Raw genomic sequence first — 10,703 nt, 5'->3', positions numbered from 1 at the left:
ATATGTGGAATCATGGTTAATGCGTCAGCGTTCCAAAAAAGAGAAACGTCAACAGTTTGTTAAGCAATTGAGCGGGAAAAAACTTTCTGGGCTTCCTCTACCATTCAAAGCAGTTCAGGAATATGAAAAAATACATTCACAAGAAATTAGTGAATTGAGAAAGAACAAGTTGCCTAACCCTACTAAAATAGATCTAGAACGGGTGTGTGGCGACATATTTGTACGTATCATCTGCTGGGTTGGTTGCCGATCTTCTGTTCTTACCGGTTTAACTTGTCAGGAGCTAAAAACAGCGGAAAAACAAATCAAGGGAACTACAGCATATACATAAAAAACCAAAAGGAAAAGCGGGATTATGCATGTTTAGTAATAAGTGAAAATGAATTCATTGATCTGCAAGCTGCATCCAAGATGGTGTGGAACTATAAACAACAGTCAGATGAATCTGGTGATAACGCTTTTTTTTTTCTAAATGGAAATGAAAAAATGGACTCTTCTGAATTTGACAAAGTTTGGAACAAAACTATCAAGAAAGTGTTCATTGGAAAAAGTGTAAATGTTACAGATGTCAGAAAATTGATAACTTCTTTTGTTTCCAAACAACCAAAAGACGTACAGCTTGCTATTGCCAGAGCAGAAGGACACTCTTTACAGATGGCCGAAAAAGTGTATCATATATCCCATCCACATGAGCTGGTTGAAAAGGGCAGAAATATTTTGGAGAAACTTGCAACTGGTTAGTAAGTTGATTGGCTCATGTTATCCGCTATACACATTTTATGATTAACTTATTTTATTTTGTAATTAAACATATTCATAAATGAGTATAGTCTTATTCATTGAATTTCATAATGATGTTTAATTTCTGTTCCGCCTTCAATTTGGTATTAACCCCACCCTTCAGTTTGGTATTAACCCCACCCATCTGTTAATATTATTGTCTCTATATGCGTTGTTATTGAAATGCATACTTGTTTGTTTTACAGAGTCCAAAGATGTGTTGTCTGAACAAGCGATAATAGAGAGGACGGTGATGGTAAGTAAAGTTTACAACCAATTACAACCAAAAGAAACATCCATTTTCTGTTTTTTTAAAGTTCAATGATAAAATTATTGGTTTTATAAATGGCATTGTATCACTTTTATAGTGTTTTCTAAAATGCTAATTTACATTTTCTATACAGAGACTGCTGATGATATCGTTTCATCAAAGAAAAATGCGGAGATTGGTTAGTACTGACTAGTGTTTAAATGTGATCCAGTGTATTGCACTATAATTTTATTTGTGTACAGTTAACTAACTTCATTCCAAAAGTAATTTAATACATTTCCAGCACTGTTGTTAAGATAAATCTTCAAAATCAAAATGCATTAGAGTAATCTTCGTTGAAGATGGTGAAGTTCGCGATATTTTTCGGACTCGTGATGTAAGAACTATGGAGCATAAACACATACGATCACTAGATGATGTCATATTCGGCCAACCATACAAGGCAAGGTGGCCATACAACGGGTGCTTTTATGCTGCGGAACCGGTTTCATTACCATGTATGCTTTGTATTATTATTGTAGCTTTATGCAATGTTTTTAAAGTATTCTTTAATACTTTAAATTTCAGTTTCAGAAGGTAGATAAAACATAGTTAATAAGGCAAATATTCACAATAATGATTCTAAACTGTTTACTTATTTTCGTAAATTTACAGATACTCCCCAAAAAACAACGAGGAATGCTGAATCTGAACCAGAGGAAGTACACTCTTCTCCTCTGAAGCTTGTTAAAAAGAGGAGAAAACATTTATAACCACCATTCTTCAAGCGTTTTAATTTCCAATATGTCACAAGCAAGGCATAACACAATTTTCTTTTCTGACTTTGAAAAAAATAAAAAATGTATACAATAGAACAAAAACAATGTTATGTAGTACGGTTGGGGAAGATGGGACAGCAATGACACATATTATCTAAATATCCTGATCGTGTTTTAAACAATTAACAGTCTATGGGAGTCGTGAAAATACGGTTCTATAATTCTTTGAATGTACTTGTTTATTCCAAAATGGGACGAGCAAATCGAATAAAAAGGTGCCCCATCTTTCCCCACCCTACTATAATTTGCGTTAATATATTCCTGTACGATTATTAACTGTACACTCATGCAGTACCCTGTCTTGCCCGCTTCAACATAAATTTCACTTCTGTTAGTTTAAGTTACTTCAATTGTGTTCGTTTTGATATTAAAATTTCGTTTTTAAAAATGATTTTTATTTCAGAATGTATTATAGAAACAAAACGCGCGTTCGGAAAACGATATTTTCGTTTATGTAAAATAACTTTCGTTTCTGCGTTGATAATACATTGTAGAAACAAAAACGAGTTTGGGAAACAATATTTTCGTTTCTGGAATAAGACTTTTGTTTCTGAATTTACAATACATTGTAAAAACAAAAACGTGTTCGGAAAACAATAATTTCGTTTCTGTTAAATAATTTTGTTTCTGAATTATTGCAGAACGGAAAGTGCATTCGGAAAATAATGTCGATTCTGAAAAAAGATTTTCATTTCTGAAAGTAAAATACATTTTATTAACAAAAACGCGTTGGGGAAGCAACATTTTTGTTTCTGAAAACTGATTTTCGTTTCTGAAACTAAAATATATTATAGAAACAAAAACGCTTTCGGGAAACAATATATTTGTTTTTGTAAAATATTTTTTGTTTCTGAAACTAAGATAGCCTACATTCTAGAAACAAAAACGCTTTCGGGAAACAATATTTTATGTCTGTAAAACGATTTTTGTTTTTAAAATTAAAATACATTGTCGAAACAAAAACGCGTTTGGGAAACAGTATTTTCGTTTCTGAAATAAAAATACATTGTAGAAACGAAAAAGTGTGCAGAAAACAACATTTTCGATTCTGGAAAATGGTTTTTGTTTCCGAGTTTTAAAAAAACTTTGTAGAAACAAAAACACAACCAAAAACAATATTTTTGTTACTGTAAAATAATTTTTGTTTCTGAATTTACATCAAAATACTTTCAGTGTATTGCAGCCACTTGTTCAGAGATTCGGGGCCAATCATTGTTTTTCGCGTGTTTGGTTTCATAAGGTTGTAACATGCCTGCTTTTAAAACTTTTTTTCTTTGTTTTATTTTCTACGCCGTACTATTTTTTTTTTTTTTTTTTTTTTTTTTTTTTTATTGCAATAAAAATTACGAACAACAGTACGATTGTAGTAACAACATTAACAAACGGCTGCACCCCATTTCATAAAATGTGTGGAAGTAAGACCACGTATTTTGGCTATTTGATATTCAGTGGCTTGGATCCTTTCCACTTCATGAACAAAAATTTTTACTACGGGAATTTTCTCCTGCACTCTACAGCGATAAATACAAAATCGAGCACACAACAATAAGCAGTTCACAAGAACATCATTAACACCGAATAAAAAGTGTTTTACGTGAAAGCAAAATGGTCTACGGACCCTTGCGCAAATCCAGTTTTCAACTTTATACCAATAGTCTTTAACTTTTGGACAATTATAAAAAGCATGGATTATCGTTTCAGTTTCATCTCTACAGTAAACACAGCTGTCATTGTCTTTAAATCCCAATTTAAATAGTAGTTCATTAGTTACGATACCGTGGTTTTGTAGTTTTATTTGAAATGACCGTAATCTTGTTTCGACTGTGCAGAAATAATTTCTTAAATACACTTTCTCCCAATTTTCAATGTATCCCACTATTAAGGCCCATTTTTGTTGTGTTTTGGGGTTCGGATCTTTAAATGCGCCAGTTATTTCTCGGTAAATCGAGTTTGTTGCTTTAAGTTCTTTAACCCCATCTAGCAGTTTTGCTGCGTCAGCGGCATGATTCTCTATCTCGACATTACCCTTGTCCCAACTGTCTGGTATAGATTTTATTAGTTCGTTGTAACATTTATAATCGGTATTACTGTCTTTCACCCTATATTTTTCGACAATTTCTGAATAGCTCATATAGTTACCCACTTCATTGATTATTTGGCAGTAGTTTATTATCCCGGCACTTGCAAACTCTTGGATGAAAAACGGATGAGAGCGACACTTAACTTTTGCGTTTAACCATAAACATCTATTGCTATTAATTTTCTCGCCCAACGCTCCACAGTTATAAATACGTTTAATCGTTAGTAAGGTGGTTCGTAACGATCGGATCGGTAACATTCGTTTGAATTCGACGGACGTTTCACGTATAGTTGATAGTAATGTAGCCAGTAAGATCTCTGAGTTAAAGTAACGGGATTCAATAAGTTTCCACGATGACTCATATGCTGGATTTATGAGAAATTTTAACCACTTGGACTGTAGGGCTAGAGTGTAAGCTTCAATGTCGATCATGCTTGCACCTCCCCGTTTTATCTCTTGGCACAGCGTTTTTCTTTTTATTCGTTCCCATTTTGATCCCCAAACGAACCGAAAAATTCTCGTGTTTAAGGACTTTATAATTTGTGTCGGGATTGGTATTGGAAGCACGCTTACCTTATATGTTAGTATCGGGATTATTAGAGATTTCACGACCGTAATCTTTCCGAGCAATGTAAGGGCTCTGCCTGACCAAATGTTTAGAAGAGTTGCAATCTTATTTAGCGGCTTTGTTAAATTGGATTTTATTAAATTTTTATCGCTTTCATTTTGAATAGGAAATTCAATGCCCAAGTATTTCATATGATCTTGAGGCCACCTAAGTCCCTGGCCCGACATTGGCCTGCTTAAACACTTTCGTTTGCTACCGATGTGAAACGCTTGAGATTTTTGAAGGTTAATTGTGCAACCAGATTTAACCCCAAACCCATGTAAAATTTTAAAGATACTGTCAAAGCTTTTCTGCGTGCCGTCTGTAAATATAACGGTGTCATCTGCAAAGAGCGATACTTTGATCTGATTGCCGTTGACTTCAATACCTTTAAAGTCAGCTGCACGAATTTCTGCAGCTAACGTTTCAATGGCAAGAACAAAAAGTGAAGGAGATATTGGATCTCCTTGCCTACAACCTCTTCCGACCCTAAACAGGGGAGACACATGCCCGTTATTTGCTACTGCGCACCGCGGATTATTGTAAAAAATGTTGATCCATTTTTGTATGTACTTCGGAAAACCCCAGTTTTTTACCATTTCATGTATATAGTTAAAGGTTAACGTGTCAAAGGCTTTAAAAAAATCGAGGCTGACCACCGTTCCTGGGATGTTTTCTGAGTCACAGTAGTCGATTACGTCAAACAACAGTCTTATGTTATCACCAATGAAACGCCCTTTCATAAAGCCATTTTGATTTGGATGTATTAGCTCAGGTAACGTGGATTTAATTCTTGAGTTAATTATTTTAGAAAATATTTTGTAATCAACGTTGAGGAGCGTGATAGGTCGGTAATTTGTAGCAAGCAACGGATCTTTACCTTCTTTCGGAATCAGTGTTATTACGCCTTCGGTCTGGGAATTCGACAACATGCCTGTAGCTTCAGTGCGTCGAATCGAGTCGATAAGGAATACTTTAATATCCGGCCAAAAGGTTTTGTAAAACTCTGCTGTGAGTCCGTCGTTCCCGGGCGTTTTATTATTAGGCATGGACGTTATAATTGAGTGTATTTCTTCTACTCTTATAGGTTGCTCAAGATTGAGAGCGTCGTCATGGCTAAGTCTTGGTAGCGATAGCGAGTTTAAGTGATTGGCGATATCGGATATTGGTATCGGTTGCGGCCCTGGATCATATAGATTTTTATAAAAAGTACGGAGTTCATTAATTAATTCCAATTGGTCGGTTAGCACGGTGTTTGACTTTTTAAGACGCCATATCGTTTTTTTCTCAGAGTTACGTTTTTCTAAGTTTAAAAAAAATTTGGAGCATTTTTCACCACTCTCGGCCCAGCGCGCACGACTTCTTATTATAGCGCCATGTGTGCGATGTTCAATTAAACAATCCAGTTCGTTACGCAGTTGTTGTCTACGCTCCAGAAGACTTTCATCTGGGTTGGACCCAGCATCGGTGACTTCGGATTCTACAGAGGCTAGTTTATTTTCTAGTTTCGTCTGAGTCTTCTGTATCGATTTTCTATATTGTGCGCTTAGTTTAATGAATTCTCCACGAACCACACACTTTAAAGTGTCCCATCGAACATGAGCATTGACATGTCCGCGAGGATTGGTTGCGCCAAAGTCCCTGATTAGTTTCCGTATTTTAGTAACTGACGCTTCATCTTGCAGTAACGAGTTATTAAGTTTCCACAAACCCTTCCCTCTGTTAATAGGGGATAAACGCAGGGACAGTATCACAAGACTGTGATCAGATCTAATGCTTGGACGAATAACGCAATTACTTAACTTTGGCACGAGTTGTTGGGATAGTAGGAACAAATCAATTCGACCGGCTGAATATGGATTAGATTGGTAGCGAGTAAATTGTTTAAGGTTACAGTTTTTTAATCGAAACGCGTCTTCTAGTCCAAGAGTTTGCATGTGCTCCAGGACAGTCTCTCGCGCATTATGGTTTCTTTCGGCGTTTGGATTATGTCTATCTAAGTGCGGGTCAAGTGTAAGATTGAAATCACCGCCTAAAATTATATCTGCGCTGGTTATCGTGCGAGAAACTGTTTGGAATAAATCTTCAAAAAATATCGGGTCATCTCTGTTAGGGGCGTATATGTTTGCCAGCAGCAGCGTTCGAGATTCTATTCGAATTTCAGCGGTTATATATCTTCCCTCTGGGTCTGCATTAGTGCTTCCCAAAGTGTAAGAAGTTTTTTTATCGCAAAGTATCGCCACCCCTCTACTTCTGTTTGACCCATTAGCCCAAAGAATTTGTCCTCCCCATTCCATTTCCCATAGCCTATTAGAGACTGCACAGCCGTGTGTTTCTTGTAGAAATGTGAAATTAAGTTTTTTACCTCGGATAAAGTTGAACACTGCTTTGCGCTTTTTGCTATCCCGCAAACCAGCCACATTATAAATAGCAATATTAAGTGACATTAAAAAGTTAAAATAAAAGTCGTCCAGATTTGCTAAATCAATAGTTACGCTTCACATCTATAAACACAACCACAAGGACATACAAATGGTTCGTCGTCAAGTTCTTCGATATACCGCTTCCCGCATTCACAGTTAATTAGCTTACTTTTACACGCAATGTTTTTGCAAGCTTTACTGGTATTTCTATTGCCGAAACAGCTAAAATTTGAACATTTACAAAGTCTAGAATACCTTTGACAAGTGACGCACTCGTAGCAGCCGTCGTCCAACCGAGACTCTGGTTGAAAGGTGTTGCAGCAAGCCATCTTCTTCAATCTCCTCTGGCATAAAGGGCAGGTTGTATCTTCTACTTCCATTGATTCCAGAAACAAGTCATTTGAGCAACAAGTGCGAGCCACGACAAACTCCTGCGAGCAACCCCAACAGTGGTATGACGTAGCATTCTCTGTGGACAATCCTTCATTTTTGCACTTCAGACAGCTCACAGGGAGTTTTGTTTCACTGAGACTGACAGAGTGCATCTTGGCTTTGTTACACTCTTCCGGGCTCGATAGTGGCCTTTTTGGTCTAGATTTCACTTGACCCGACTTGCTACTTGCCTCTATATTCTCAGCAAGTACTGCTTCTCTCGGATGATTTGCTGTAGGCATTACCTCGAGGCTTGGTGAGTCTCGATCTAGACTGCCGCGCACCTTCTCCTTAGGCGTAGATGTGACGTCACGCGGAAGAATATCGTCGACTGTAGTGCCAGTGAGTTGATCTTTATCACTTTGTTTTGTTTTATGTTCTAATCTTGGGTAATCCTGCAATCTTTTGGAGCATTCGGCTTGTTTGTGCCCAGGTTCTTTACAATATTTACAGGTTACTGTTTGCCCATTGTAAGTGACGTAAAACTCCATATTATTTATTGAGATATAGCTTGGTATTGGGTGCTTCATCAGGTCCTCTTTTTTCATTACTGCTATCCTTACGCCGGTTTTAAGCCCATCTCTGTCGGTCTTTTGAACTATTTTATCTACTGATCCATGGTTATGTTGCAGAAATTCGGTTATTAAAAGGTCAGGAAATGGTATAGGTACCCATCCCAGGATGTCTACGCCGTACTACGTGTGATCACTATTATTTACCCTGATGAGGGCGACCTCTGTAGGACGTTGGAATTCGAAAGGCTGAAGTGTAATTGTCAAATAGTCTTATGAGGTTGATAAAAGTGTAATAAAAATAATTACCCGCACGGTTATAAACGATGTAACTTTGTAACCGATTAGGCAGTCACATCAAGCCAAAGCCCCAATTTAAACAAACAAGCCCAAAAACATTTATTGCACGACATGTACTTTAGAAATCAGCTGTAATGCAGACATAAACGATGACACGCAGCTGCACAAAAATCTAACACAAGGACAGAATGCTAGTTTTAAAGCAGCGTTTTTTAATTACTGACGAAACAATGTTGGCACTCTGTACGGCTAATTCAAATAGAAAATAAAACGGTTAAATTGGAACTTAAAACATATAACAACCAAATTAAAATAAACTTACCGCTACAGAGCTCACACTGAAATGAACTAAAAGACCAGCGCATGACCAGCGAAGTTTAAGACGCGCCTTGGCATCCGCAACGACAAATTTAATTAAAATTTAGAGTGAGGCTATTGTTCACAACATGTTGGCTGTAAATAGGTGTGTGAAATGGAACAATCGTGGTTTAACAACGATATGAATCAGTTACACATTTCAGTATGGACAAAATATAACCCAGCGTTCTTTATTGAGCGACCGAGTAAAATTTATTTTTTTTTTCAAAATAGCTCCATGCTGCCAACTACCGACAATTAAATTTAAATGCTCTAGAAACAAAAAGATTTATTGAGAAACAAAATTTTCGTTTCTGACTATTTGTTTCTGGTGATTTGTTTTGTTTCTGCCCGTTACAATGGGAAACCTGAAAAAATTGATTTTTTTTGTTTTTTTTTGCATAAAAATTGTAGTTGTACCGTTATAAACTTAATATTTTTTTGAAAAAAATTTGCAAAAAAAAATTGTTGTAAAAAGTAATGTTAACAATTTTTTTTTAATAAAATTTAATTTTTTTATTGTTTAAAACAAGTAACTGTACAGTTTTAATTAAAACATTTTTTTGAATTCCTTTGGGAAACGTGAAAAAATTGATTTTCTTTTGTTTTTTTGCATAAAAAAAAGTAGTTGTACCGTTATGAACTTAATATTTTTTTGAAAAAACTTTGCAAAAAAAAAAAAAATGTTGTAAAAACTAATGTTAAAATTTTTTTTTAGTAAAATTTTATTTTTTTATTGTTTAAAACAAGTAACTGTACATTTTTAATTAAAACATTTTTTTAATTCCTTTGGAAAACCTGAAAAAAATGATTTTTTTTGTTTTTTTTCATAAAAATTGTAGTTGTACCGTTATAAACTTAATATTTTTTTGAAAACATTTTGCAAAAAAAAAAAATTGTTGTAAAAACTAATGTTAAAAATTTTTTTTTTTAAAAATTTAATTTTTTTATTGTTTAAAACAAGTAACTGTTCAGTTTTAATTAAAACAGTTTTCTGAATTCCTTTGAAAAACATGAAAAAATTGATTTTTTTTTGTTTTTGTGCATAAAAATTGTAGTTGTACCATTATGAACTTAAAATAAAAAAAAAAAAATTTGCAAAAAAAAAAATTGTTGTAAAAACTAATGTTACAATATTTTTTTTAATAAAATTTAATTTTTTTATTGTTTAAAACAAGTAACTGTACAGTTTTAATTAAGACATTCTTTTAAATTCCTTGGGGAAACCTGAAAAAATTGATTTTTTTGTTTTTTTGCATAAAAATCGTAGTAGTACCGTTATAAACTTAAAATGTTTAAAAAAATTTTTTGCAAAAAAAAAAAAAAAATTGTTGTAAAAAGTAATGTTACAATTTTTTTTTTAATAATTTTTTTTTTTATTGTTTAAAACAAGTAACTGTACAGTTTTAATTAAAAAATGTTTTAAATTCCTTTGGGAAACATGAAAAAAATGATTTTTTTTTATTTTTTTGCATAAAAATTGTAGTTTTACCGTTTTGAACTTAATATTTATTTAAAAAAATTTGCAAAAAAAAATGTTGTAAAAGCTAATGGTAAAAATTTTTTTTTAATAAACTCTAATTTTTTTATTGTTTAAAACAAGTAACTGTACAGTTTTAATTAAAACATTTAATTGAATTCCTTTGGGAAACATGAAAAAATTGATTTTTTTTGTTTTTTTGCATAAAAATTGTAGTTGTACCGTTATGAACTTAAAATTTAAAAAAAAAAAATTGTGCAAAAAAAAAAATTGTTGTAAAAAGTAATGTTACAAATTTTTTTTTAATAAAATTTAATTTTTTATTGTTCAAAACAAGTAACTGTACAATTTTAATTAAATTTTTTTTTTAAATTCCTTTGAAAAACATAAAAAAAAAATGATTTTTTTTGTTTTTTTTGCATAAAAATTGTAGTTTTACCGTTTTGAACTTGAAATATTTTTGAAAAAACTTTGCAAAAAAAAAAAAATGTTGTAAAAACTAATGTTAAAAAAATTTTTTTAATAAAATTTAAATTTTTTATTGTTTAAAAGAAGTATCTGTACAGTTTTAATTAAAACATTTTTTGAATTCCTTAGGGAAACATGACAAAATTGATTTTTTTTTGTTTTTTTTCATAAAAAT

General features: G+C 33.3%; 2 protein-coding genes across 4 annotated transcripts; one reads left to right on the top strand and one right to left on the bottom strand.

Moving 5' to 3' along the window:
* Nucleotides 1-411: 411 nt before the first annotated feature.
* On the top strand, nucleotides 412-2,257 carry LOC149735220 (uncharacterized). Of its 3 annotated transcripts, none has more exons than XM_089877654.1 (5): nucleotides 412-736; nucleotides 987-1,036; nucleotides 1,185-1,229; nucleotides 1,376-1,548; nucleotides 1,706-2,257. In XM_089877654.1, the coding sequence occupies exons 1-4, from the start codon at nucleotides 412-414 to the stop codon at nucleotides 1,388-1,390; spliced, it is 435 nt and encodes a 144-aa protein (XP_089733780.1). In that variant the 3' UTR covers nucleotides 1,391-1,548; nucleotides 1,706-2,257. The 3 variants fall into 3 exon arrangements, with proteins under 3 accessions (XP_089733780.1, XP_089733779.1, XP_089733781.1); XM_089877653.1 differs by having other exon boundaries at nucleotides 1,348-1,548; XM_089877655.1 differs by having other exon boundaries at nucleotides 1,335-1,548.
* A 4,631-nt stretch (nucleotides 2,258-6,888) lies between these two features.
* LOC149735219 (uncharacterized) lies at nucleotides 6,889-8,086 on the bottom strand. Its single transcript, XM_089877715.1, has one exon. The coding sequence runs from the start codon at nucleotides 7,957-7,959 to the stop codon at nucleotides 7,048-7,050; it is 912 nt and encodes a 303-aa protein (XP_089733841.1). The 5' UTR covers nucleotides 7,960-8,086; the 3' UTR covers nucleotides 6,889-7,047.
* Nucleotides 8,087-10,703: the final 2,617 nt, after the last annotated feature.

The sequence above is a fragment of the Ciona robusta genome, chromosome 5, assembly GCF_009617815.1.
Source record: "Ciona robusta chromosome 5, ASM961781v2".
Lineage (NCBI taxonomy): Eukaryota > Metazoa > Chordata > Ascidiacea > Phlebobranchia > Cionidae > Ciona > Ciona robusta.
The sequence above is the reverse complement of the archived record's forward strand: the minus strand, read 5'-3'. Positions and strand labels throughout refer to the sequence as shown.

What these genes read in the sequence shown, in the direction of transcription:
- LOC149735220 (XM_089877653.1), top strand. Translation starts at nt 412, where the DNA reads ATGGTGTGGAACTATAAACAACAGTCAGATGAATCTGGTGATAACGCT. An exon ending in TTTGGAGAAACTTGCAACTG is followed by an intron (nt 737 to 986) that starts GTTAGTAAGTTG and finishes TTTGTTTTACAG; the next exon opens with AGTCCAAAGATGTGTTGTCT. An exon ending in AAAGAAAAATGCGGAGATTG is followed by an intron (nt 1,230 to 1,347) that starts GTTAGTACTGAC and finishes ACTGTTGTTAAG; the next exon opens with ATAAATCTTCAAAATCAAAA.
- LOC149735219 (XM_089877715.1), bottom strand. Translation starts at nt 7,959, where the DNA reads ATGAAAAAAGAGGACCTGATGAAGCACCCAATACCAAGCTATATCTCA.